This window comes from Petromyzon marinus, chromosome 5, assembly GCF_048934315.1.
Source record: "Petromyzon marinus isolate PM22_M1 ecotype Great Lakes invasive population chromosome 5, UKy_Petmar_22M1.pri1.0, whole genome shotgun sequence".
In the NCBI taxonomy this organism is placed as follows: domain Eukaryota; kingdom Metazoa; phylum Chordata; class Hyperoartia; order Petromyzontiformes; family Petromyzontidae; genus Petromyzon; species Petromyzon marinus.
The window spans coordinates 22,041,241-22,069,041 of NC_133671.1; the positions used below are offsets into that span (position 1 = coordinate 22,041,241).

A 27,801-nucleotide genomic window follows, 5' to 3' on the forward strand; every position below is an offset into this window, starting at 1 on the left:
CTGCTCCTGACGCGGTTGTCTGGGCTTGACCACGTGAGTGTGACATTGTAGTCGTTGATCTGCATCTACATCAGCAGCCGTACTAAAGAACAAGAAGACGACTGGGATTTTCCAATCGCCCAATTCTCAGAACGATGTTGGCCAACTCTGATATATATAAAAAACACATTTTTACTTTCTCCGTAATTCACTGACTAGTCTACGGACATCAGGTCCTTTCAGGAGGATAATGCATTTTGACGTTTGGCCAATGTGTGGTGAAATGAACGAGTGTTGTGGTTTGTGTGGGAGGAAGCTGAGACGCTAGGAGAACATCCCCCACACTGACGAGGGAGCAACGCTGACGAGTCCGCACAGATGGGTTCACGAATCCACGCGTTTGCCCCGCAATGTCCTCACAATCTCACCGCCTGGCGGGTTTGGAAGTTTCGCACAACGCCGCCTCGAAAGGAATTTGAGAAACACCCTAAAGCAGGATCCTACTGAAAAAAAAAAAGTCTTGAGACTCGCCTGGATTAATTGCTGAATTACTACCAAGGGGCATCATTTAGGTATTTGTTATGAATCCGGTTACTGCAGGAGTCTTAGACGGATGCGTTTATTCGAACGCATTCAGGACACAGCACGCGCAAGTAATGTTCTATTGGTGGGTAATGTGATCGTGTCGTTGTCCACAAAGGGCTGCACGTGTACAGCAACACACGTACTGCACAGGTACACGTGTTGCTATGGTACACACAGGTACACGTGTTGCTATGGTTACACACAGGTACACGTGTTGCTATGGTACACACAGGTACACGTGTTGCTATGGTACACACAGGTACACGTGTTGCTATAGTACACACAGGTACACGTGTTGCTATGGTACACACAGGTACACGTGTTGCTATGGTTACACACAGGTACACGTGTTGCCATGGTACACACAGGTACACGTGTTGCTATGATACACACAGGCACACGTGTTGCTATGGTTACACACAGGTACACGTGTTGCCATGGTACACACAGGTACACGTGTTGCTATGATACACACAGGTACACGTGTTGCTATGGTTACACACAGGTACGCGTGTTGCTATGGTACACACAGGTACACGTGTTGCTATGGTACACACAGGTACGCGTGTTGCTATGGTACACACAGGTACACGTGTTGCTATAGTACACACAGGTACACGTGTTGCCATGGTACACACAGGTACACGTGTTGCTATGGTTACACACAGGTACACGTGTTGCCATGGTACACACAGGTACACGTGTTGCTATGGTACACACAGGTACACGTGTTGCTATAGTGCACACAGGTACACGTGTCGCTATGGTTACACACAGGTACACGTGTCGCTATGGTTACACACAGGTACACGTGTTGCTATGGTACACACAGGTACACGTGTCGCTATGGTTACACACAGGTACACGTGTTGCTCTGGTTACGCACAGGTACACGTGTTGCTATGGTTACACACAGGTACACGTGTTGCTATGCTATTTATGTACACTATGCGATATTCGCACATGACGCATACGGTACTTGTGGTCTCATTTGCATGACTTAGAAAATGTTCACGTTTGACAAGTGTCTTGAACAACGTTCAATGTATAATTGCTCCACCGACACGCATCATTCCCCAACACGTATAATTTCTAACATTTTTTTTATTTCCATACGCAGTCATGAGGTAAAAGCCGAACGTATATCGTTTAAAATCAAACACCATGGCATCAAAATCAAACAATCTCGGCGATTCCGTTTCCCGCTACACACCCGCGGCGCTTTCGCCGGGGGACTTTTAACGCAACGTGGCATTAACGCGCCTCGATCTCACGAGCACGTGGACGGATTCCCGTGAACGTCGGCGCGAACAAATCATCAACTGCACTTGTATTCGTCAAAGTTGAATGAGCTCATCGCTCGAAGGCCGACTGTCTGTCATTGAGGCAGCTGCTGCTGCTTCTGCCTGCTAGAGAGACACACGATGCTTTGGAGCCGGCCCAGAGTTCGCTTTGTTTGCCGGCGGCCAGCTGCTCCTGGTGGTGGTGGTGGTACGCGGCGTTTGACAAATCTTCGTCTGTGACGGGATCATTGGAGCGTTGTGATCGAGGAGGAGCGGAGAAAGCGAACGAGTTGAACTGGTTTAACACAGAGTTCGGAGGCTTTCGCGACCAATAGCATTGATAATAGATCGGGGTTTTTTTTGGGTGAGATCGCGTAAATATTTAAATGTGGTGTCGTTAAACCCGCCACCACCCGACGCAGCCAAAATTAGTAAGGTTTCTCACGTAAACAGAACATACAAAACGTAACAGTACACGGCACACCGATTGTGTTGGAAAGTAAACCCACATTTACAAACTCTTATTAATCCGCAACATTACAATCCGAGCACATTTAACGATTGAGATTGTAAATCTGAGTACATTTACAATCGAGAATGTAAATGTTGTGCATTGCTCATGTTGTGGATGTTGTGGACTTGCTCTCCAACACACAAACCGGTTAGCGCCGTCACGAATTTGGAACATTCCGTGTCCGTGACAACCCCCTTGCTAATCGGCTGTGTCGCGAGCTGGCGGCGGCTTTTAACGACACCGCATTTATATCCACGCGATCTAACGCTCCCACCCCCCAAAACAACAACAACAACCCCCTTAGTTGTGAAAGTTAAAGGAGGTGCGAGCGGGCGAGCGGGCGGGTGGGTGGTGGAAGTCCTCGCCGCTCCATTTCGCAATCGCGTTCCGCCGCGGGCCTCCGTAGGCGAGGCGCGCGCTCTCGCGGTGCACGTCGGGAGGCGCGGCCTGAGCGGCAGAAGGAGCAGAGGAGGAGGAGGAGGCCCCCCCCGACCCCGGCCTCGGCTCCCGGCTCCGGGTCTCGGCCCACCACCCCCCACGCAGGGCCCCGTCACAGCGGCCCTGCCTCTCCTCCTCCTGCTCGCCACGCGCGGCAACCGTCGCGATGCCTCCGGCGCCGCCCCGGGTGAGTGCGACGGCGAGCGAGGCCTATCCCGAGGGCTCCCGCCTACCCGCCCGCCCGAGCGTCCGCCCGCCTCGAGGCTCCTCCGCTCGGATAGGGGGCGGCCGCGGGCCCCTTGCGCGCGGCCGGAGGGGCCGCGGGGCGAGTCGCGGGGACTCCGCGCCGTCACGGTTCCGGTGCGCCGTCGCCGTCTCCGAGAGGATCGCGCGGCGTCTTGAGGGGAAACTCTTTTGTCTCGCGCGGTGTCACGGGAGTCTTCCCGGGGTGCCTGTACCCCCGAGTCGCTCTCGGCACCCTAGCGGTGCGTCACGCGGTCCCGCCGCGTCTTCTCGTGGCGGTCTCACCGGGGTCTCCGTGCGTCACACCTCGCTGGTTCTATCGGTGTCTCGCGGAGGGGGGGGAGGTCCCTTGTCTCACGCAGTGTCACGGAGTCTCCCGGGGTGTTGACAGGGACACGCGCAGTCACGCGAGTCCTTAGGGGTGTGGGTTTCTTCCCGCGGGGTTGCCCGCGTCCCCTTGTCCTTCCTAAACAACTAAACTCATAAACACTTCGCCGTCTGCACCCCCCCCGCCGTCCCTGTCTCTCTCGCGTGCCCACTGTCACGGCGACAGGTGTGAGTGAGCACTCGCGGCAGAGATGGATCACGGCTCGGCGAGCGGCGAAAGGCGAGGCTCAGCGCCGGCGGCCTCGCACCCGGCGGGCCAGCAGCAGTGGAAAGGATACAAGCTCCTGGTGGACCCGGCCCTCAAGAAGGGCCACCAGAAGGTCTACCGATACGACGGCGCCACCTTCTCGCTACCCGTGAGTGTAGCGGCAGCGGTTGGGGGTTTGGGCGGCGGCGGTGGTGACGACGTTGGTTTTGGGTGCCACCCTTTGAGGTGGGAACCTCCCTCGGAGGTTGTGAATTGAACCCATCGGGTCGAGTTCACGGTGGGAGGAGATGCCTCGGCGGGAGATGTTGCCACGTTCTGGGCGGCGTCTTAATCATTGATGGCGGTGACGGTATTGTGTGTTTTTATTACGGCGGCGTTGCTGTCCAGCCCTGGTGGTGCTAGTGACAGACCGTTCAGTGGTTGGTTTAAACCGACCATCATCGCAGTCTTTTTAGAGAGACCACAAAATGACAACTGCTTATTGTGGTAAGCGGTGGAGGAACTGATCGCCGCCATAGAAATGTGGAATTTCCATCGCTGGCTCGTGACCGCCGTTGGAGATATACGAGCGCCTTCCATTGCTCAGCAGGGATACACTCTGACTTTTAACTGCTGTCAGACACATGAAGACAGCACTGTTAAAGTGTAAGCGGCATTCGCCGAGATTGCAGGGCTGTCGGTACAAGACTGTGCGTGGTGCAAACATTCAAAGCTCCGACTTGTGGTTGCGTGCAGAATGCGGGATTCCCGGCTGTGGACAGAGTTCGCGATCCGCGGCACAAGCGGTTCTGGGCGCGGACAAGAGAGATCGACCTCCCCGTCCCCAAATTCAAGGTGCTGCGCTCCATCACTCTGAAGCAAAATAAAAGCGCCAAGGAAATAAACGCCAAGCATTTCACATGCAGAGACTCGTGGACCCACCATTCATGCATATCACCAAATCACCTAGAATTCAGCCGAACTTGTCAGATATCGAAAGCTAAGCAGCATGCATTCTGGATATGCGACCTGTGCTCGTACGGGTGACCATCACACACGCTAGTTGGTCATAGGTTGCTGCAGGGCCACGTTTTTGACGATATGGCGGTGCAGCCAAATCCATTGTTGTACTGTACGTTCTACGCCCCCCGCGTTTATGCTTCCCGCCTTCAACCCACACTGAAAGTGTTGTGACTTCTAGGCAAAGAACTCCTATGACCAACATGGCATGGGAGAGACCTTCAGTTAGCAGTAGATTGGCAAAGGCCTGTGGATAGACGATTTCAGTCCCAATATATACTGTAGTTTATGTAACAGTGCCCGGTACAGCGCGTGTTGTATAAAATGTACGTTTTAAAGCGTTGTTAACAAACGTCCGTCCGTTGTCGTTTGTTCCAGATCGATGAGCATTACGTAGGACAGATCCCGCCTAAGGAGGTGACGTTCGTGAAGCTCAACGACAATGTGAAGGAGAGTTTTCTGGTCGAGATGTGTAAGCGCTTTGGGGACGTGGAGGAGGTGGAGATCGTCTACAACCCCAAGAACAGGAAGCACCTGGGCCTTGCCAAGGTGGTGTTCACCACGGTGCGCGGCGCCAAGGAGGCCGTCAAGAACCTGCACAACACCTCCGTCATGGGCAGCATCATCCACGCGCAGCTCGACATCAAAGGCCAGTGCGCAACGCCGTGTCCGTGGGGTTCTCACACATTGCTCTGATGAGCTACCCATACTGGACATCTGTGAAAAAGAGCTGCATAGCTCATCGGATTCCTCCAGTCTAAATAAAGGCTCTGATTCTGTTTCTCTGCCCTTACTCCCCTGCCTTTCCACCCCGATGCAGTGTTTTTTTTTATTTCACAAAGCCTCTTAAGTCGCGGTTGCATTGAGATTGCTATGTAAATCCATAAAAGTTGTTTTGAAATGTTTACAGTAAAAGTTACAAAGATAGCTAAGAAATATTATCTGGATGCTTGAGAATGCCTGTTTCAAATATTTGTACAATACAGTTTAGATTTGTATAGCGTATAAATGAGGCCCCCGAAATTTGGACAACACAGAACCTGGGCATATTCAAATACATGTTTTGTGTATTTATTGGTGTTTAGACGTAGAAATTACAGAGTGGACTGCCGCTGTTAGACTGTAAACACCACCGTTGCTGCTGTATAAAATAAATCGTTTTCTGCGCGTGTCCTGCAGGCGAGCAGAGGAAAAAGTACTACGATCTGATTGTGAGTGGCCAGTTCACGCCGCAGTCGGTTCCCACTGGGAGCCGGCCACGCTTGGAGATGTTTCCACCTCCCATCCCAGAGCCCATACAGGTGAGCAAAGTGAAGAACACCGTGACAGGTTGTTCTGCGGCGCACAGCACACCGCTTTAATTGTCCACCCACCTAAGCAACGTTGAGCCTGGATAGTGCTTGGATGGGCGACCACCAAGTATAAAATAGGGCCTAAGCTGTGGGCAGCAGAGCACGGTCGTGGAAAATCCATTCCTTTTTATAAACTACTATGCTCCCATTTCTTTGCGGCTCGCTGTCACGAATCAGCACGGTAAAGTACGGTCAAATAACGCCCATGACCCGCACACTGTGGGGAATCCCTCATCCAGCAGTCTAAATAGAGGTTCCGATTCTGAATCTCTACATGTACGTATCACAGCTGAACATCAGTCAGAGCAATGGCATTGCAGTTGGAGCAGCTGGCAGGCACTGCTACAGTGGTAAAATAACAAAAGCCAGGTTCACTCCCCACCCTAATTTCATTTTGCGACATTACCCCCCCTCCCCAAGGCTAACGATCCACGAATCCGGCGCACGTCCGAAACGAGCACGGCCGGCCCATCCCCGACGGCGCGTTCCGGCACGCCGTACTCTCAGGACACCGGCTACGCAGGCTCGGGGTCCGGCTCGTTCGCTCCGCCCTTCACGCCGCACTCCTCGTCCACGCAGAGTACGCCGCGGCAGGGCCCCGGAACGCCGTACACCCAGGACTCGCCCTACCCCACCGCGCCACAGGTGAGGCGTCGGTGTTGCCGGTTCTCGCTCTACGCCACTGTCATCATCATCGTCGTCACTTACCTATATATATAAAAGGGAATTTTGTGAATGTGTCTTCAAAATGTTTAGCATACTTCCCGATATGCAACAAACTTTAAATTTGCCATGTGGGTACTTTCCAGACTGTACACCATGCAAAAATTATAAAAATAGACTTTAGTATTTTTTTTTGGGGGGGGGGGGGGATACATTTTGCACGCAAGTGAGCGGTGACGTCACATCTCTGTCATGTCACCCGCATGTGGCAGCGTGACGCATGTGCCTGCTGACGTCACGCATCCCCCCCCAACCCTCCGCGTAGGCCGTGTATCCCGCACAAATGCGCGGCTGGGGGGGGGGGGGAAATATGTAACAAACTTTTAATTAGCCATGCGGCTAGCTCCCATACTGTACACAATGTAAAACGTATAAACATTTACTTTTGTATTTTAGGGGGGGGGGGGATGACCATGAAGTGTGTGGCGAGAATCGATATCTGGTAGCGTTTGTGGTATCGATTAAACGGGAATAGGCCGATTCTAAAGCAATCTACAACCTTCGATTCCTTTGCGCGATCTAAAGAATTGAATCTTGGCGCGCGAGCGTAAGTTTTTTTTCCACCGCGCGTTGGGCTTTATTTAAATTTTTATTAAGGAGGTAATGATCAAAGTTTTTTTTTTCATTCGTATATGTTATGTTTTTAAGTTTTGAGAAGTTTTTCAATATATATTCCCCCCGGGCAATGCCGGGTGCTTCCCGCTAGTTAGAAGTATAAAACAAGACTCCAAGCGGGTGTTGAGAGTAAACTAACACGTAGAACAACTAATGTACAGTGACACCATTCTAGAGAGATCTGAAAACTCCCACAGAGACCCGTAGCACAGCTGTAGACTCGCATATCATCACCATCGTCATCTATTGCTTCAGGCATCGCACCTCGCACAAGTATAACAACATAATTGGCGCCAACACAAAAAAAAACTTTCTAAGACAACCAATAACATTGTGTTCACCAGAATGTACGGTAAACTAAGAACTAGAACAACTCGTGTTCAATGACATCGTTGTTGGGATGCATTGGTGTCAGAGCAACAGGGACGTAGATTTGGAGCCGAGACATAGTGGCTTTGGCTGGGTGCCGGACGGAGATGAGCTTTCTCTTGTCTTTGCAGGGAACGCCTGTGTTTTCCTATCCGCCCCTGCCTCTGGAACCGGCTGGCTTTAATTCGCGGAGGCACGACGGCCCGTACACGGACACGTACGGCGTGAGACAAGAGCCGCACTACCCGCCGCCGCCGCCTCCCCCGCCGCCGCCCATGCATTTCATGGCCCCCGAGCCACCTTACCCTCCGCCGTACGCCAAGCAGTTTCCACTGGAGGGCGCTGGCTATCCACCCGACTTCCCACCACCGCCTCCCCTCTTCTCGCCAGCCTTCCCTCCTTACCCCGAGATCCCTCCGCCTCCGTTCATGCTGCCCCCGGCAGAGCAGGAGTTCCAAGCGCCTCCGCCCGCGCAACCCGAGCCGGACAGTTACCACTTGGGTGAGACGGGACACCGGGGCGGCGGCTCCGACTACTACAGCAACACGGGGCCCCCGCCCGGATTCTACAGCCCCGAGAGGACACAGACACCCACATCGGTGCCCCCCGCCAGCGTGCCGGCAACCGCTCCCCTCGTTTCCGGCGAGTCCGAGTCGCCGAGCAAATCGACGTCTCCTGAAATTGTGCCGGACGCCGCGTTGGCCGTTGACGGCGTTGGCTGCGGCGTCGATGCCCAGAACGCTAGCACTTCTGTCCACCACCAGCCCCTGCTGCCTCCACCACCGCAAACTCAACCGCCGGAGCCTCCGCCGGCGGAGCAGGAAAGCCCGGCGAAGCGCGAGGAGGCAGTGGTTGACGAGCAGCAGTCGAGCCTGGACTCGCGCATCGCCATGCTGCTCAGGGAACAGCGTGACAAGTTTTCTTTCCTGCAGGCCACGTCTGATTCGGACGATGATGAGGAAAGTGCAAAGCAGCAACTCTATTCGGACGGCTCTGTGGCCAAGCTGGCAGTAGGGGCGACGCAGCACCAGGAAGAATATCTGGTGACCATGCAGGAGCCCGGCGATGTCATGCTGGCAAGCGACATCACAGGCATCACCGTAGAAATCGGCACGCCCACCAACCACATGGACGTACGTGGCAGTAATTTCCTATCGGCATTTTTGTTTTCTTCACAATGTATTTAAGGCATGTGTCATTGCATAGACTAGTTAACGCATGCATCAGTGTAGAGTAGGAATTTAAATGTTATGCATGCAATCTAATGAAGTAGTATTTTTGTGATTTGATTGATGATGACAATGATGATTGTGATGGGAATATTCACCTTGGCCAGTCCGGGCAGCAATCTGGTGATGACATGGAGATTTCGGACGGCGAGGCGTCCCCGCTGGCAGAGCACGGCGGCCACGGGACGGGCATCTCCCTGCCGCTGCCATCACGGGGCCCGGCGGCGTCCATGCTGCCTCCCCTGCCCATCCCTTCCGCTATGCCGGGCATGCCGGTGCCGCCCCTGCCGGGCTACGTGCCGCAGCAGCCGCCTCCACCGCCTCCGGGTGCCGCCTACTCGGTGCACATCCCGCCGCTGCCCCCCATGCCTCCGCCGCCGCACCCCGTGCACGTGGCGGGCGCCGTTTCGGCCCCGCTGGCGCAGCCCTCCGAGTTTTACGGCGTCATGGAGCTGATAAGCGGGGCGCTGGCGCGGCTGGGGGCCCCGCCCGTGCCCTACGCGGCGCAGACGCAGGTGGTGAGCCGCGTGCTGTACGCGCTGCACGATCGGCTGCCCTTCCTGGTGAGCGAGCAGCATCACACGCCCTTCTCGGCGCTGCCGGCCGACATGGCCGAGTTGGTGGTGGACATGGTGCGCGACGCCGTCTACTCGGGACAGGGGCAAGGATTCATGTACCAAGGCGCCGGCGCGGATGATGGTCCTGCCGGTACGTTGACCTGTGCTTCCTGTCTGTGCTGTCGATATGTATGTATAGCCGTTGTGTGGCTAATGCTGAAGTAGATGTTGCACTCTGCATGTTGCGGAGCAATAGCGACTACATTACGTTAACCTTGTTGACTTGCTGTAGTAGATGACCTCATCTAATGCTGAAGTAGATGTTGAAGTAGATGTTGCACTCTGCATGTTGCTGAGCAATAGCGACCGCATTACGTTAACCTTTTTGAATTGCTGTAGTAGATGACCTCATCGTGGAGTGCAGCTTGTGCTTATTTCATAATCCATAACCTGTGCGTCTTGTTTGCTTGAAGTGCATAGCTGTAACGATTTTCACGTATGATCTCGCACGCTTTTAAATTGACTTTCCTGTGAACCATTTTTTTCAGTGGTATGTTTGTTTTCTGATTGTTGTGCCACACTTTAGTTGTGAAGCTGGTGGGTGAGAAGAACATGGTGAAGAAGGATGATGGACGTCGCAGGATGATAGTACATCTCTCTTTCCCGTGCGTGTGTGCGTTCATGCGTGTGTGCGTGTGTGCATCAATGCAGGCTTCCCCTTCCAGCACTACGATGGCGGGAGTACCGCGAGGAGTGCAGGGAACAGTGGCGGCCCCGCAGCCGGGGAGTCTGAATTCAATTTTGGGTCCTTCCGCCTGCCGACCTTTGACCCCAACTCGATGGACTTCGAGGAGCCTCACCGCCTGACCGTAGAGGAGGTGTTGAGCACGTTGGTGCTCGAGATGAAGAACATCATGACGCGTGACATCGTTCGCAAGATGGTGGAGATGGTGGCCTTCAAGACCTTTGACCTGTGGTGGGACCTGCGAGAAAGCAAGGCCAAGGTGCGGGAGGCGGCGCGGCAGTCTATGAGCTTGCGCTCTCATGAAAAGCGCCGTTACTCTCAACATTACTGCTGCTGCTGCCACTCAGAATTGTTTTTTGAAATTCTGAGTGGCAGCAGTTGTTTACCTAGGAAGGGCTCATTGAGTCTCGTGACTTTTTCAGGAGGGTCCTGCACAGTTTCGCAGTAGGGGGCGATGATTGCTATGCAAACTGTTCCAATTGAGTAATTTCCTGGACATGCTGCGTGTTAATGCGCGTGGCGTAATCATGTATGGAAAAGGGTTTGGTGAGGGAAAATGGTTTTAATTTATTTGGCACAAATGCGGGTTAGGGATAGAGCTAAGGCCTAGATACACTGCAATTTCAGTGCAATCAATGGGTAGATGCTATCACGAGAGATCGATTGCGACACAATCAACGCTGCGTCATTATTTCACCGTGCAGTCGATGCGGTTTGGTTGCGCACTGTCGCACCCAATGAAGCCGGATTCTAATGTTTGCAATCGGGCACAACGCGCTCATCCACCAATCGGTGATTTAATGTGAGCCCACATTGGGCGCATATGAGAGTCATGGTTTTGGTTTGTGTCAACGTATGTAAGAGTGTACGCACTACCGAGAAACGCCGTGCTCGGCAGTGTCACATTTCTCATTCTCGGAGCCTTTGAGGACAATGCGCTTATTCAGATTCGCGTACGTGTCGTGTTGCAGAGCGAACAGCCGTCCCTGGCCCAAGGCCAGATGAGGGACGAGGAACGACCGAGGCCCAAGGAGATGTTGTACGACAGCCTGGCCAAGGGGGGGCCCTTCGGCGTGGAGGGCCTTGGCATGGCCATGGGTTTCCGTGGTCTCCACATGCCGTCCTTCAAGGTGAGCAGCGCAGAGCCGACGGGCCGGTCGGCAGGGGTGTGAGGAAGCCACGAGGTCACTCGGGTGAGGGTGATAGGGGTGGTGTGGGGAGGTAGGAAACGATGGTAAATGCAGAGGCAGGTTGTGCTGTGAAATACCCTCTCAGAATCAGAACCGAGAACCCAACCCCTCTAAACCAGGGGTCGGCAACCTGTGGCTCCGGAGCTGCATGCGGCTCTTTAAGGACTGCTTCGGGACGTTCTTTATTAAGGACCACCATCTTTTATTCTGATAGATTACTGCTCTTGAAATATTCAATTTCTTACCGAATTTGAAAAAAAACATTTTTGTAATTTTCGTTGCCGACCCCTGCTCTCTAAACCCTACTCTTAAACTCTATATCCAAACCCTGAACCCCAACCGTGAACCCGAACCCCATTCTGTGTTTTTTGTAATTTTTATTTGTAAATTAAAGAAGTTGTGTTCCTCATTGCCATGCTGTCTGTTTTTTTGCGTGTAGGTTAAGAGGAAAGACCCACCTGAGGGCGACTCCATGAGTGACCCGAAGAGAATGAGGCCCTCCACTCCAGCTTACGACTACGAGGAAGGTCGGTTGGCTCACCCACTGGCAGCGGGGAGAGCAGCACCTCACACGGTCAACCGCGCCACCGCCGTTTGTCAAAGTTGCCGCCGCGATAGCCACCGTTTCATAATTGTAACCGGAGTTTCCGGAGCGGTGGCCAGGTGTGGCCCTCCTTCCCTCTTGCGCATCACTCCAGCTGCTTTCTCTTTTTCTTCTGCTATTTTGCACTGGGCTATGATCAAATCGCCCAGAAAGCTCCGGATCACATCCGACCTCAAGCTAAGGTGGTTGGAACCTGGGTAGTGGTTTGATCGGTGAAACGGTGATTTGCGCTCTGATCTCTCTGTTGGCTTCGTGGCTTTTGTCGTTGTGGTGACCCAGGTCGCTGCTGACAATGAGGCCCGAGTTCTCGCCTGGTTAAACAAAATAAACTTAAAATGTGAAACTTGACCACCATTCGGGAGGTGTAGATTGCTGCGCGGCTACATTGTCGGCACGCTTCCACGCTCTACGCTTCCCACCTTCGATAACCCGCACCGATCAGCTCGGTGAAATAGGTCAAGTTAACCCCCCGTGACCCCCGCGGGACCGACCAAAGGTGCCGCACGTGCGACGCGTTTGGCGCCCGCTCGTGCTGATGCCGACCCTCCTCTCCCACAGAGTCGGAGCAGGGCAAGGAAGCCGCGCTGCCCCCCATTAAGCGGGACAAGCCCCCCGCCAAGCAGCGGCAGAAACGCGCGCGCTCCCTGGACCTGGACAGCGAGGGAGAGGAGGAGAGCTCCGACAAGGTGGGCCCTGTCGGCACGGTTGACGGGCGGTTTCCTGGTCACCGTAAGATCCTGGCACGCAGCCCTGGCTGGCTCCCAAGAGACGTGGTATTTTGACACCTGTAAAATTGTGACCCAGAGATCAGAATGCTATATATATGAGTGACTGCGCTTTATTGTTGCAGGAGTCCGAGGAATCTTCCCGCGATTCGGACGACGATTCTAACGGTAACGTTTTTAACCCTTTTTTCCCTAAACACACAAACGAGTTGAACGTTTCGCACGTGAATGCACACGCAGTCAAAAGACAAAGGCTTTTCTATCGTGATGTTTATAAATACGTGTTTTCTCCTTCGCCAGCTGAAGAGGCCTCGAGCACCGCCTCGGTCAAGGGGTCAGGGTCGTCGTCCTCGTCGTCGTCGTCGTCATCGTCATCATCGTCGTCATCGTCGTCTTCCTCGTCGTCCGAGAGCGAAGACGGGTCTTCCTCAGAGTACGAGAGCAGCTCCTCTTCGGACGAAGAGGTGGAAGAGGCGGCCGACGATGGGAAAGACGTTTTCAAAGTGCCGACGGTCAACAAGGCCTCGGTGGTGAAAGTGGACGCCGGCGTGGAGGAGGTGGAAGTCGGCGTGAAGGAGGGCGACACGGCCGCTGCTGTTGCAGGTTTGCGCTCTGCTCCACGTGGCGCTACGGCATGTCGCCCCCGTCTTTTGGAAGTCGTTTGCCGTTGCTCTTCCATACGTTTATTAACAATTACTGCGAGCCGCGTCGCATCGCTGCATCTGCGTTGTATCTTGGGTGGCGGCTAAATCTACCGCGCTGCCTGCTGCGGTTCGTGTCTGTCCGCCAGGGCGCGTCGTGACGGTCAGCGTTTCTCTCTCAGTGCCGAAACCTGCTGCTGAGGCGAGCAAGAAGACTGAGGAGGTACCAGAAGAAACGGCACCTGTCGACACGGCACCGGACAGTCCGTTCCAGGTCGGTGATGTAGGGTTGTACCGCTGATACAGCGTCCAGCATCTACATCAGTGTTAATCCACTTCTTTTCAGAGGGGGCGGCGGGGGGCACTTTCGCCGATAAGACATCATCAGTGTGAGGGCCACCACACATTTAAAAATCATTGGGCTTGACGCCACCATGGAGAGTGTTTTCACATGTTGTGTATTCTCAGGGGCCGCACGTCAGGGGCCGCACTAAAGGCCACCAGCGGCCCCTAGTGGCCCCTGGGCCTTGCAATGATGAACACTCGACTACAAAGTTCCCACGGTCATGGAACATCATGGCCATGGCAATAATCCAATTTTCTGATTTCTCTAAATCTCAATTGAAGTGTGCATCTGCAGACCTCGTTCATTCTCATGATACTCAAGTACTCGGTAAGTCTACCATGTGGCAGTCAGTCACCGAAGACCTGAAATATTCTATGACCAGAATAAAAAATGCCCTTGTTTAAAGACTGAAAGGGTGTGGAGCTCCTTTGACACCAGTGCTATACTAGCGGCCTCCTGTTTACCAGGCATCTCTAGCTGTCAGTTGTGCATGATCTGTGGTTACGGTCTGCGTAGATCTCGGGGTGGTGGTTTAGGGATTTCTTCGTGCGGCGCATTTACGAGCTCTTAAGCTGAAAATGTATTTTGAGGGTAGTGGTAGACTCGACTGATCTCCGTGAACAACCACAGCATATGAAACGGCTCATTCGTACATTTGCCTGTGATGAGATGGCGTCACTGTGTTCATGCCATTGGACTTGTCAACGCTGAGTGCAGGTGCGTGTTCTAAATAGAAAACTAGTCATCTGTCATGGAAAATAAACAATCGGGTTTGTGTACGAACGTTGCACACCTGGTACTTGTGTGTGTGTGAATGTACCTGTGTGTATGAATGTGCGTGTGTGCGAACGTGTGTCTCAACCAACTTTGTTTAAAAATCGTTTCGTTTTCTTTTTCACAGGTTCCAGCAGCACCCAAATCTGCCGGAACCCCTCTGACGCCGCCGAGCGCTAAAACGGAGGAGAGCGACTCGGGCCCGGAGACCCCGGTGAAGAGGAAACGCGGCGGCACGCAGCGTCGCTCGCCTTCGCCCCCGCCGCCCCCACCGCAGCCCGCGGAGGACGCCGACAGCGACCTCCCGCGAACGCCCGGCCGGGACTCGCACGCCGCGCTCTCCGACTCGGACTTCTCGCTGCAAACCGTCACCTCTCCCGCATCTTCCACGTCCACTCTGCTGGCGCCGACGACGCCCGGTCCCAAAGACGTCCGGCAAGTCGACGCCGCACCGGCCTCCTCCCCTGCCGCCTGCGTTCCGCCGACGGCGGAGCCGGCGGCCGCGACTGCGGCCGCGTCGCCCCAGCATCAAATCCCGCTGGACCACGCGGCGCTCGTCAAGTCGCCACCCCCCGAGCACGGCCACGCGAGGTCGCGCGGGCGATCCCGCGGCCACCACCACCACCACGACGGGCCGCGGCGCCACCAGACGCCCAGCGACCCCTCCGAGTCGCCCTACGTGTACGGCGTTCCCGGGTGGGAGTCGTCCAAGTCGTCGGACGGCCCGCCCTCCACGCCGGGCCGTGGCGTCGGCGCCGTGGAGAGCGAGGACGAGCGGCTTTGGTGCAAGGAGCGCCTGAGCGCCAACTCGCTGCTCGAGCTCGCCAACTGGGCTTCGCCCCTGCATCGCGACGGTCGGCAGGCCGCGACCACCCGCGACCTGGACGTTCTGGCCGACGTGGCGCTCACGGCGATGAAGCCCCGGGTGGCTGGAAGCGACCGCGAGGCATTCGAACCGACGTCCGAGGCGGAGGAGCTGATGCAGCTGGAGCTTGAGGAGGAGGAGGAGAAGGAAGAGGAGGTGTCTCTGGTTCAGCAGCAGCTGTACGTGGAGCACAGCTACGCGAAGCTGCCGTCGCCCAGCGAATGCGCCGCGCGCAAAGCCCCGAGCGGTGAGGCCGCGGCGCCGGTGGCGCCGGACGGGAGCTCGGAGAACGACGAGAGGGCCCGGCGCCTCACCGAGCGCATGGACAGCGACATCCACAAGCTCCACGTGGAGCACGAGGTGGAGATCACCGACACCGAGCCAGGTGAGCGGACGAGCTTACACTCGCCCACCGTCGTTCACGCTCGCCAATCATTCTGCCTCGCCCAGAGATGCGTTGACGCTCGCCCACCGATGCGTTCCGTCACACCGCTCGCTGCTGCTCGTGCCTGACTGAATGCATCGTAATGCGTGCGTCTACGTCCGGAGTAGATAGCCAGGAAACGACCCGAATGTATGCGCGCCGAGTTTGCTTCAGCGTTTTGGTGGTTTAATCGCTGGCCGTGCGCGCGTTCCGCGTTGCGCTTCCTCGCAGAGCCGGGAGAGGTGATGGTGGACGTGGAGCCGGGGGAGGTGCGCGGCCGTGACAGAGAGGGGAGGCGCGAGCGCGAGCCCGGGGAGGTGCGGCACAAGCGGGAAACGGATGGCGCCGCCACCACCGCCACCGCCGTAACCGCAGACAGCAAAAGCGTGGAAACGGCGGAGGACCGGGGGGCTCGGGGCGCTCCTTCCATCGCCGCCGCCGCCGCCGCCGCCTTGGACCACCGCGCCGAGAAAGAAAAGGTGGAGGAAGTGGGCGGTGAGGAGGATGAGGAGGAGGACGAAGATGACGACGATGACTTTGAAGAGAAGCTGGCTCTGTACAAGCAGCGCACGGAGCTGGAGGAGATGGCCATCCTCTACGACATCTGGAGCGCCGGAATCGACATGGAGGACGTCCTCTACATGAAGGAGATCTACAGCAAGCTGCTCACGCAGGAGGGGGGGCCCGACTGGCTCAACGAAACACACTGGGTCTGGCACTGCCATATCCTTGACTTCACCAGCAGTGCTTCTGTGTGTGTGTGCGGGCACGTGCACATTGGGTGGATCCGTGGCGTAGCGGTGAGCAGACCGCGCTACGAACGTGGTAATGCGAGTTTCATTCCCAGCCATGGCTAACGTTCGTGGTGGATATATGAACTGCCCTCGGCCTCCCTGGACACGTATACATATATATTGAACTTCTTTCACGCAATACATAGCCAACCGTGCCAATCGCCAACCGTGCTAATTGGAAGTGCGGGCAGGTTGAATGTAAGGCTAACGTGTGGTGTGTAAACATAGGCACTCGCGTGCCATGGCTGGCTTAATAAGCGATCGCTGACAGCACTCCTGCTGCGACCCAACAGTCTGTTACAGGTCACGGGGGGGGGGGGGTTGGCCTTTGTTGATGAAGCAGCTCATTCGTGCATCTGCCTGTCACGAGATGGCTTCTGAAACACAGGTGTCTGTAACGTGAGGTGTCACCGTGTTCGTCCCGATGGACGTGTCAAAGCCGAGCACAGGTACGAGCACGTAATAGAAAACCAGCCATCCGTCATGGAAAAAAATAACATCAGATTTGTGTACAAACCGTGTGTGTGTGTGTGTATGTGTTTTTACTATTTTCACCAAGGCACATTGAATGCATTTTGTGCTGTTATGGGGGGGGGGGGGAGGTTCGTGTGTCACGGTCATTTTCAAAGCAACAACCGGTTTAAAAAAAAACGTTTCGAGAGCGTGACGTGCAAAGCTCGCGCCTTGCCCGTCTCGGCGTGCCTGCCGGCCGTCGCCGGAGATCTGCGTCGTTACCCTTGACCCCGTGGCACCCAGCATCGTGCCGGACGGCCGCAAGAAGAAGGGCAAGAAGAAGAAGAAGGACGACGAGGAGAGCCCGCGCGAGCACCTGTCTGGCTGCGCGCGCTGCGAGGGCTTCTACAAGCTCAGCCACAAGGAGAAACGCGAGGGCAAGAGCCAGGAGAGCCCCTCGCAGATTCAGGTTGGTGGAGCAGCCCCTAACAGCCTCCAGTCGGTGGGGAAGTGTTGAGGGGGGGGCGGGAAGGGGACGAGGGGAAGACTTTTTTTGCCCCAAGATGATGTAGCCACGTGCAGGAAGGAATCGGCGCGAGTGGGTCTTCTTTGTAAAGGGGCGCAGCTCCATGAGATTAACGCGAGGATCCGGAGGGGGGGGGGGTGGGGGGGATGTGTGAGTGGTAGGTATAGTGGTCACTTGTGTTTTGTTGGAATTGTGTTGTTTGTATTCAGCGAGTCTGTCCATATGGGGGTAAACCGCGGTTAGCCTGTGGCCACCAAGGCCTCCAACCCTTCTGACAACGAAGTGGTTTCTGCGTTAGTCCTCGGTTGCGCGAGACGGCGTTGATTTTGTCGGAAGCCGGTGGGTGTTCTTTACGGTGATGCTGCGGTTTCTGTGTCTCTGCTGCTGCACTGTGATGTGGCAGCTGGCAGAGGGCGCCATCGTGGTGAGCAGCTCCCGGCCCCCAACCCCGCCGCATGCCGCGTCGTCGTCGTGCCTTTGTGTGGCGCCCGCTCGTGCCGTGCCTTCGTCCGCGTGCGGCTTTCGGTGTCTGCGTGCGGGACTTGAACATTTCTTCGTTGAACTCGCAGAGAGTTTATTCAAAGCCGCGGGCTGTACATTTATTCGCGGCATTTTATGTTTCGGCAAATGCTCTGCATCCCGTTGAGACGGTCGTTAATTTTCATGCCCGCGTGCTTCCTTGTCTCTGCGTTGCCCTACTTTGCGATCGTGTGCGTGTGTGCATACGCGCGCTTGCCAGCAGTTGTGTGTGCGTGGACTCTGCATGGCATGTGCGTTGTTGCGTGATTGCGTCATGTGTCACGTGTGCTTGGAATGCCTGGTCCTGCGTGTTGTTCAATATTTTGTTGGCACTGTTCATGCCTGCATGGTGGTGTATGTGTCATATTTAACGCACACACACACACGCGTACGTGTGTGTGTTTCTTCGTCGGTGCTTTCTTCGTCGGTGCTCCCAATAGTCTGTTAAATGCTGCACGGTGGATCTTTGCCTTTTTGTCTTTGCGCAGGGCGCCAATGCCATGAACCAGCAGCTGCAGCAACAGCAGGGGGGTAGCAGCGCAGCACGGGCAGGCTCGGAGCGCCGGTGGGAGCAGCGCCGACTCCTCGCCTCCATCGGCAGCATCGGGGGCGTTTTGGCCGACAGCGACGTCTTCAAGTTCAACCAGCTCAAGGTGAGACGTCCAGGGCAGAGTCCCACCAAACCTCACCTACATCCTCGACAAGAACAACAACGATGTCCCAGTCACGTGCTGCATAAGGGCCTCCTCCCCACCTCGTGCGGATTATTTGACCTTTCACCACGCCGGTCAGTGCTGTTGGTGAAGGCTGGGAGCTAAGACATCCAGTACAACAATTAGATAACCAACAATAACAATATTACTTATTTTTAGTACAGCGCCTTGAACAAACACCAACGTCCCAAAGCTGTGCAATCTAAAACAAATAAAAAGGCAAATGCAAAACAATAGCCGTGAAAGGAAAAAAAAACACAATTTTAAAGGCCAGTAAATAAAAATAAGTATTAGGATGAAGTTTAAAAATACCGCTGGTATCTGAATCTCCGATGGCCTTGGGCAATGAATCCGATCTTGGAGCGGAGGAAAAGAATGCACTGCCAACCGTGGAGACAAGCCTCGTGTTGGGGTCCAGCAGTCGTGTTGGGGTCTAGCAGTCGACCAGAGTCTGACAAACGGAGGTGACGTGTCGGGTGCGGAATGGCAAGCGGATCTGTTGGGCCCAACGTGGAGAGCCAGATCATTCAGGGCCTTGTATGTTCATAACCGAACCTTAAAACCATTCCTGTGTTTCACATGCAAGCAATGTAAAGATGCCAAAACGGGCGTTATATGATCACAGGATGTAGTTGTTGTTAACGCTTGCGAGTAGCTGGGTTCTGCACAAAGTGTTTAAACTCTAAATTTGCGTACATTCTTTTGACTGCACCGCCCTCTGCTGCCCCATAGCGGCCTGCAACACGTGCTTTATACATGGTGGTCGCTTATCCAAACACTGTACAGTCTCAGACCTACTTAGCTTCTGGGATCTGATAGCAATGGGTGAATAGTATTTAGCATCTCAAATAATCTACATTCGGGTCGAAGGGGGTTGGGGTTGTGGGGGAGGCGTTAGGGCAGGGAAATACAAGAGAGAGGAGAACAACAGCGTGGCACAGCTCCGGACGTAGCAACCAAGGCCCAGCACCAACAACGACAACAAAGACAACAACCACATCGAGTCCCCGGGTCAGCCGGGGACAGCCAGGGCAGCACCTGGACATCCACGGTGGGGGGAGAGGGGTAGGGTGGGTGGCTTTCACCAAACTAGTCCCAAAATTGCAAACGCAGCATTGGCAAGTCTAGAACGTTTCCCTCTAGTAGCCGACTCGTGCGGCTAAGACGCTTCCAGTGACGGATGATTATCATTCAGAAGCGTGGCCGCAAGCCTGATGAAATTAAGTCGCACGGGAACGTAGATTGCCCCCCTCCCCTGCTGTACAAGACGGAGAGATTTGTGAGTTTGGAGATTGCGGTGAAGAAGGGGGCCGGCAACTTGCGGCTCTTTACAGACTGCTTTGTGACGTAATGTACATACGTCTGTATGACGTATGTCTTCACGTGCATTGCGGCTCTTGACACGTTGAGTTTTGTACCGAATTTGTAAAAAAGGGCTCTTCTTGTTATTTCGGTTGCTCGACCCCCGAGTTAGCCAGAGGATGGTGCTTGGGGAAGGGGATTTGTTTGCGTTAAAACGGCGTCGTTCTCGCCGGTAGTTCCGCAAGAAGAAGCTGCGCTTCACCAAGAGCCGGATCCACGAGTGGGGGCTCTTCGCCTTGGAGCCCATCGCTGCCGAGGAGATGGTCATCGAGTACGTGGGGCAGGGAATCCGACAGGTAAGCCTCGCCGTGCCCACGCTCACCGCCGTGCGAGCCTCGCCGTGCCCACGCTCACCGCCGGGTGTCCGCGCGCGCGTTAGCTTCTTGCGTTGCATCCTCGAATCTCCCTTTGTTGTTGATGCTCTGGCAGGATATCTACGATAAGTACAAAGTACAATTGGATCGTTACTGCGTGTGGTTTTTGACTGTTTTGTTTATCCAGGAAGGCCTCGCTAAGTTGCTAAATTATTTTTCAGAATGGTCCCATATCGGGGATGCAGTCTGCAGGTCTGTCAGTTTATTAGTGTCCAACAATGCTTCGATTCTACAGTTATAAATCGGTTATGACATAACATGCGCAGGTTAACGAGATTTGTATACTCGTTAAGAAAAGCAACTGGGCTAGGCCAGGACGCGTTGCTGGAAGGGACTTTACAGTTGGCGGTCAAAAACTTAACGTCAGAGTGGCAACCGAAGGAGGTAACTCGCCCTCGAGAGGACGTCAACCGTCGGAGATTGAGCGATGAAATCATCCCGTGTGCACGTACCGGATGGGTTGCTACATCGTAGGACCGTGAGTGGTTGATGGTGGCAATTTGGTGGGGGGGGGGGCTTTTATCCGGCAGTGAATCGATCGTTGCTTGACGACGGTGATGCAGATGTGTTGAACGCTCCGCGTGCTCCGCAGCTGGTGGCCGACATGCGGGAGAAGCGGTACGAGGTGGAGGGCATCGGCAGCAGCTACCTGTTCCGTGTCGACCACGACACCATCATCGACGCCACCAAGGTCGGAAACCTGGCGCGCTTCATCAACCACAGCTGCAACGTGAGTATGCTCTGGCCCGCACGAGCGAGTGAAATTATCGCGGCCCTTTCTCAGTCCACCGCTGGGCAAAGGCCTTCCCCTGGGGCTGTCGGTCATGGGGGTTGTTTTGAGCATACGTCACCACGCCAAACGAATGGCCCAGGATCGGTGAATTTGCCGCTGGTGTTGGCTGTAGCTGGGAATAGAACTCGGGTCGTCACGTTCATAGCACAGTGCCTTATGCCATTGCAGATTATTACGTCCATAATTAGTCCTGCGAAATTAAGAGAAGGGGAAGAGAACGGCATCCTCGATGATTTTAAGGTTTTTGGAGACTTGTCAAACTTCATTTTTTTAGAATTTAGGAAGCGCTCACGTGCTCACTTTTTTCCTTTGCTTTAAATTGTGGTCAAAGATGGTCATAAACGTTTTTAACTTGCACTGCTTAACTTGAGAAAGGCCGTGTGTGGGAGGGTGGCAGAGGCCCGACTACTGCTTTGTAACACACGCCGCCTTTGTTTAGTTGCTCATTGCTCGGCCAAAATGACACCCAAAGGTCATCACGGCAACGCGGGTGGCCGTGTGGGCACCGTACCTGACTCTGCATTGCCGATCCACAGCCAAACTGCTACGCCAAGGTCATCACGGTGGAGTCGCAAAAGAGGATCGTGATCTACTCCAAGCAAGCCATCAACGTAAACGAGGAGATCACCTACGACTACAAATTCCCCATCGAGGAGAACAAGATTCCCTGCCTGTGCGGAGCAGAGCACTGCCGCGGCACGCTCAACTGAGCCCAACGCCGGCGGTGGCGGAAGCAGCGGCGTCGGCGTCCCTACCAGGCACCGGCACCGGTTCCTGTCCCGGGGACCTCTCCTGCCCGTGGGGGAGGGGGGGAGGGCGTCGCGCGCCATGCGTGGATATTTACGCCTTCCCGTGGCGGCGTTCCCACCCGCGGGAGCGGCTCAGTGCCCCGAGCTGGCATTTCCATGATCGGTCGCCGTCTCTTCGTGCCCTGGAAAAATAATGCCGAGGTGGGGGGAGGTGTCGGTGACGCGGCGACCCCTCGCTGCTGGACAAGCCTGCAGAATAAAGAGGTGGCCGGGCGAAGCGAGCCGGGGGGGGGAGGCGTGGTTGAGTTGCGTTCCATCTTCTTCACGTCCTTGTCGACCACCCACCCGTGTGACCAAAGTGACGTGCTCCGTTCCTCCTCGGTCAGTCGCACGCTTATTTATGTGGTCGCCGTGACAGTTTACTTACGCGAGGAGGTCAGCGAATTGAGCAACCTCAGAAGACACTGACGACGTGCGGCGGCGGCGGCGGCGATAGAGAGCGGGGCGAGCGCCCCGCCGTTTGTCCCGTGTCTACCTGCACCTCGGCGGCAACCGTCCGTCGCACTCGGCGACTCGTGCGACGGCGCCTTCGGCGAGCGCCCGTGCACGCGTCTCCCGTCGTTGCGCGATCTGCCGTGTCGCTGTCGTTAAAAAAAATAAAATCGCAACGGCATGAAGCTGGCAAATGTGATTGCTCAACAGAATCGTTTGATTTTCAGTGCTCAGGGCATTTTGGATTTCATTTCCCGACTAGTATAAGGTAACTCCTGCAGGTTCGCCAGCAGCCACCGATAGTTGGCCCGTCGCTTCCATCTAAAAACCATGGCAAAAGTGGCAGCTTGGGGGGAGGGGGGGCCGCGCTCTGCCAAAAGACCTCTCGCCTGCACTGCCGTCGGTACAAGTCGTTCGCTAGGCACGTGGAGGCTGTTCCCGACGGACACTCCTGCTTCAAGTGATGACTTCTTAGACTGCAAGAGGCTGCAGTGGCGCTCGTGACAATTTAGGGGGGACACGAATCCCACGAGCCTTTGGGGAAAGCGGGGAACCCCAGGCGAGTTTTCGTTCCCCCACCGGTCCAGTTGGCCCTTAGCCTTAGTTCTTGTACATATTGTACTGTATTGTTTCTGATGGGGTTTATTTTTATTACGTTTTTGTAAAGGCAAACCTTTCTTCTGCCACGCGTGGCTCTGCTGTCACGGGGAGTGGATGTTTCGAGAGAGCGCCTGAAGAGGCCGTCTCCGTTTCGGTTGCCTGCGTTCTGCCCTTCTGTTGTCCTTTTTGTCCGATCGCTAAAAGGCAGCGTCTTGGCCTGTCGTTATTTTGCCCGTGTTTTTTTTTAAATGTACATATGTTTATATGCTGTGTATTGTTTAACATGCAGTATTTGCCCCGTGTATTATAGTACATTTTATATAAAGGACAATAAATTTACAACCCTCTTCTCAGGATCTGTTTGTTGTGCGGTTTTTAAAATGTTTTAAGTGCGGATGCACGAGTAACGTGCGTGTTGTCACACGCTTACACGGGCTGTAATTATACGGCATAACCAGGAGAGATTATTTAAAAGCAGTCATAATAGTAACGCCCTTTATTTACCCAGGAAAGCCTCACCTCGGTTGACTTTTTTTCAGGAGGGTCCTACATTTGGCCGATCCCATATGTGAATGTTTGACATGTGGGATGAAACCGGAGTATCCAGGCATACGATAGATTCGAATGCGTCGCTGCTCTGCCATCTGCTGACGGCACCACGTGGGCGAGCGTTTGTTTTGCACGCCGTGGGGGGTTGACTGACGTGACGGTGCTCTGGTCACGTGCCCAGAAGTTCGCGGTGCGTCGTTTGGGTTGGAGCAGCCGACGCGTCGCGAGCGAGGAGCACGGAACCCCCGCGGAAGCCGTTTCGTTAAACAGACCTTTATTTCACATTAGAATAATTTTTGCGGAACGTTAAAACAAAGTGTACATGTAAATCCGTCCAAAAATAAAACCACAGCCGATAGGAGCATACGATAATTAATAACCGCCGACAGATTGACTTAGAATAAGCAGCTGCCGCTCTCCCTTTCATCTTAGCGCACGCCGACCTGAGCACAGCATTTACAGACTCTAAACTTAACGGCTACTCTTCATTCTTGACACACATACGACACATTGCACTGCCAGTTTTGTATAAAATGCGATTTTCAGTTACCGATGAAAGACCAAAGCTATAACAGGATTCCCTCTGACAAATGATCAAAAGTGCTCTGTAGCATTGTAAATATCACAAAGGTGGCGTCTACGCTACCGCCGCTCACGACCGTGAACGCGTTCGCACCTCTGCCGTTGCACTGCTTGTGTTGTTGACTCCACCAGTGGAATACGTTCGCTCCGTTAAAAAAATATTTTTTTTATTCCGGTTGCGTGGAACTTCTAAAAGGTTGGGCTTCAAAAGAGCAAACGATTGCGCTAGGTATCCGTTGGCCATGATTGCGAGTCACGCGCGTCATCTTAAAACAAACCTCGCCCGGCCATTGCGTTTCCCGTTCGTTCGGCCGACCACGCGGATCTATTGCGCCGACGCGGGTTTCCGCGATTGGGGTTTTGCTCGCAAAACGCAGATTGCCCCGTTTCGAAAGGAGAGCGTGAGTAATTTAGACACCATTTTAAAAAGGCACTCGTCACGTGAGAGGGCTGATGCTGCCGCCGTTTGGGGGCAGCGGGTGTGGGAATGAGTTGGCAGGGGGTGGGGGAGAGGTTCCCGAGTTAGCGGAGCGCCGTCTCCTGTCCTCTGCCAGCCGGACGACATAGAACGGCCGCGTCCAATTTATTTTCCTCGCCGTAAGGGTCGGGGTGGGGGGGGTGTGACGGTTGCTAAGATTCGTTAAAAAAAGGTTTTGCTTTCGAGAGCTTCGTAGGCATTTCAGCAACAATAAAAACGATTACGACTTAACACCTGCAGCCAATAAAATTCTGGAAAGTCCAAACTTCAAATGATAAAAAAACATCGCGTGTGACGACGGTGGTGCTTACCTCGTAAAATTATAGCCACACAACACCGACGCCTTGAGTACCGAATGGCGATTGGGCAATTGAATAAGTTGTCAAAACGTCAACTTGACAGCATAACCATTGGGACTGCCTGGTCAGATAGATTAGTTGGATGATCGATCGTTAATTCCAAATTAAACGCCCTTCTGCCGCTCCACGCGCCTCAACGGGGGCGGGGGGGGGGGGGAATTCGTCCCGAGCTGCGTCGCCGCGCTTAGCTCCACACGTCGCTCGAGTAGCGCCCCTTGGTCTGCAGCTTCTTCACAAAGTCCAGGGCCTGCTGCTGCGTTAGGCCGCCGCACTCCGACACGACCTCCGAGATGGCCGCCTGCACGTCCCGTGCCATGTTCTTGGCGTCTCTGCATCGGGGGGGGGGGGGTGGGGGGGCAAAGGTGACACGTGCCGTGACTCAGCCTCCACTGTCAATGCACTTGATTAAAATATTTTTTTTGTAATTTCCGCCGCTTCTGATTCCCAGAGGCTCACGGAGACTCGATTGTTCCGCGCACTCGGGCAGGCTACATTTGGAGCTCGCAGCTTTGCCGTCGGCGGTTCCATCAAACTGGAACTCACTACGATCGCTGCCGCACGATCGAGATGCTCCGTCAACACACAACCAGTTCTGTGGGTAATCTATGACTGTGTAACAGAGCTCACAATGCACGAATATTGCACACTCGTGATAACCGAGGCGATATAAACATACCTGCTTGTGGTCACATCGACCCCTTCAATAAGTCGCTACCGATGTAACATTAGCAAATCATTTTCTTTTTTTATGAATATGCACTCGTTAATGGATGCAATTCAAGTAAATATAAATCTGAATCGCTGAATTCCTGGCAATTGGTCGACCGAAATTGGACTTCTGCCACAGGAAGTTCCTCAGCTCGGGGCAGTGAGTAGGGGATCGAGTCACACTCCATTTGTGTGTAAAACTTCAGACCGACTTGGCCAGACGTTTCTTTTGTGGCGTGAGGTGGTGTGCTTGATCGTGTGTACGTATGGGGTAACGTACACTATTGGGGCAAGTGCTGTTAGCGAGTGCCTTTAAGGCCAGCACGTCCCACAAGGGGGTGGGGGTAGCCGGCATCACGGCCGACCACCTTTGTCTCCGCAGTGACGACGTTGAGAGATCGCACCGCGTACTCGTGTGAGGCCGAGTGACACTTGCCCCAATAGTCTGTTAGTCTCCCCACGCGGAAGATATTTGTCTTTGGGGTGACGTACCCACAAACGTAGATGTGTGCGTTGCTTTGCAGAAGCTGCCAGATGTTCTCCTTGTTCTTTGTGATCAGGTGCTGGACGTACACCTGATGGGCACGCGTGCAGCAGGCCGCAAAGGGCACGGAAGGTCAACAAAACTGGGTTCACAAAACAAGACATCGCTTCCTAACATCGTATCGGGCTCGTCGTGAGACACGCTTGTGTTCACACGATTCATTCTTTCATTATCAGGCGTACACATGTCTACGGCGAGCGAAGGCGCAGTGGTCGCCGCGCCACGCTACGAACCCGGCAACTGCAGCTCAATTCCCCAACACGGCTGGCATCTGAGGTGAGAGGCGTCTGAACCGGTCTTCGGCATCCTCCCTTCGTCACCAACACGCACTGACCAGCGTGGTGAAATATGGTCAAACAACCAACCCCCAACAATCCACAGATCGGGCATGGAGGGAGGCGTTCATCCAGCAGTGGATTCACGGAGTGCTTAGCAAACGACCGCTGTTGTCGTCGTCGATCATCGTGACGTCGCCAAGTCGGGCGAGAGTAAATATTCTGAACGAGACGGCGAGTGAACGGAGTCCTCTCGAACCTTTTCCTCCTGGTCGCGGGAGAAGGCCACGTGGAGCTGCGTGAGGACGCCCCTCTCCTTGAAGGCCTCGAGCTCCTCCTCGTAGATGAAGTCCGTGCTGCGATTACGGCACCCGAAGTAGAGAACCGTCTCTCCCACCTCCTTGCCTGTGCAACGTGTTGACACAAAGACAAAGCATCACCCACCCCCTTATAGCCCTGACAAGACTTTTTGGGGAAAGTGTTGTTGTAGCGAGCACCTATGAAGGCCGGCACGGTTAAATAACGGTGACAGTGCGACCCCGCACCACGAACCTTGCTGCTTCTGCCACTCGCGCTCCTGGATGAATCCCAGGAAGGGCGCGAGGCCCGTGCCGGGCCCAATCATGATGATGGGCGAGCTGGGCTTGTACGGCAGCCGGAACTGGGACTTGCGCACGTACGCGGGCACCGTGGGCTTGTGCCCGTTCTGCGAGGGGCAGCGCCCCTGCAGCCAGCTGGTGGCCACGCCGCGGTTCGTGCGCCCCAGGCGAGTCTTGTACTCCACCAGCACGGCGCAGATGTGGATGCTGTCGGGGAAAACCTGTGCCGGCGAGGAGCGGGACACGCGAAGGTGAGCGGCGCGCACGCGCGCGCTGGCTGCGTGCGTGCGGGCCGTGTGAACGCGTCACGCGCCGGGCGGCGGCGATGCCGTGCGGGCCCTCACCTTGGCCGAGGAGGCGATGGAGTAGTAGCGTGCCTGCAGTCGTGGCAGCAGCTCGCACAGGTGGTCGATGGGAGGCTTGACGGAGGGGAGGTCCTGTAGGATGGCCAGGATGTGCCGCCGCTCGTCCAGCACCCAGCTCTGGTACTGGGTCTGCACGCGGAGACGGCCACGCGATCACCACGTGGGCAGCGGC

General features: G+C 54.9%; 2 protein-coding genes across 4 annotated transcripts in view; one reads left to right on the forward strand and one right to left on the reverse strand.

Annotated features, from left to right (window-relative positions):
* The first annotated feature begins 1,991 nt into the window (after nt 1-1,991).
* SETD1A (SET domain containing 1A, histone lysine methyltransferase) lies at nt 1,992-23,524 on the forward strand. 2 transcript variants are annotated; one of them, XM_076062827.1, is made up of 23 exons: nt 1,993-2,986; nt 3,596-3,785; nt 4,373-4,471; nt 5,015-5,285; nt 5,816-5,937; nt 6,409-6,633; nt 7,827-8,828; nt 9,032-9,632; nt 10,193-10,485; nt 11,198-11,356; nt 11,856-11,943; nt 12,579-12,706; nt 12,871-12,913; nt 13,046-13,348; nt 13,536-13,660; nt 14,634-15,756; nt 16,027-16,547; nt 17,374-17,511; nt 17,972-17,992; nt 18,576-18,740; nt 20,339-20,458; nt 21,129-21,266; nt 21,866-23,524. In XM_076062827.1, exons 2-23 carry the CDS (start codon nt 3,621-3,623, stop codon nt 22,037-22,039), a joined length of 6,024 nt encoding a protein of 2,007 aa, XP_075918942.1. In that variant the 5' UTR covers nt 1,993-2,986; nt 3,596-3,620; the 3' UTR covers nt 22,040-23,524. The 2 variants fall into 2 exon arrangements, with proteins under 2 accessions (XP_075918941.1, XP_075918942.1); XM_076062826.1 differs by lacking the exons at nt 17,972-17,992; nt 18,576-18,740; nt 20,339-20,458; nt 21,129-21,266; nt 21,866-23,524 and having other exon boundaries at nt 1,992-2,986; nt 13,569-13,660; nt 16,027-17,386.
* Nucleotides 23,525-23,976: 452 nt separating this feature from the next.
* Nucleotides 23,977-27,801, reverse strand: part of POR (cytochrome p450 oxidoreductase) — a 28,162-nt gene continuing 24,337 nt past the window's right edge. For both annotated transcript variants that reach the window (XM_076062847.1, XM_032947462.2), the window contains exons 12-16: nt 27,609-27,758; nt 27,218-27,485; nt 26,925-27,070; nt 26,339-26,421; nt 23,977-25,467 (exon numbers count right to left, since the gene is read on the reverse strand). In XM_076062847.1, coding sequence (XP_075918962.1) covers nt 25,323-25,467; nt 26,339-26,421; nt 26,925-27,070; nt 27,218-27,485; nt 27,609-27,758 — 792 coding nt within the window. In that variant the 3' untranslated portion in view covers nt 23,977-25,322. The remainder of the gene's footprint in view (nt 25,468-26,338; nt 26,422-26,924; nt 27,071-27,217; nt 27,486-27,608; nt 27,759-27,801) is intronic.

Coding starts and splice junctions, on each gene's coding strand:
- SETD1A (XM_076062827.1), top strand. CDS start 3,621: ATGGATCACGGCTCGGCGAGCGGCGAAAGGCGAGGCTCAGCGCCGGCG. Junction 6,634..7,826: donor CCTACCCCACCGCGCCACAG/GTGAGGCGTCGG, acceptor TTGTCTTTGCAG/GGAACGCCTGTGTTTTCCTA. Junction 16,548..17,373: donor ACTTCACCAGCAGTGCTTCT/GTGTGTGTGTGC, acceptor CGCAAGAAGAAG/GGCAAGAAGAAGAAGAAGGA.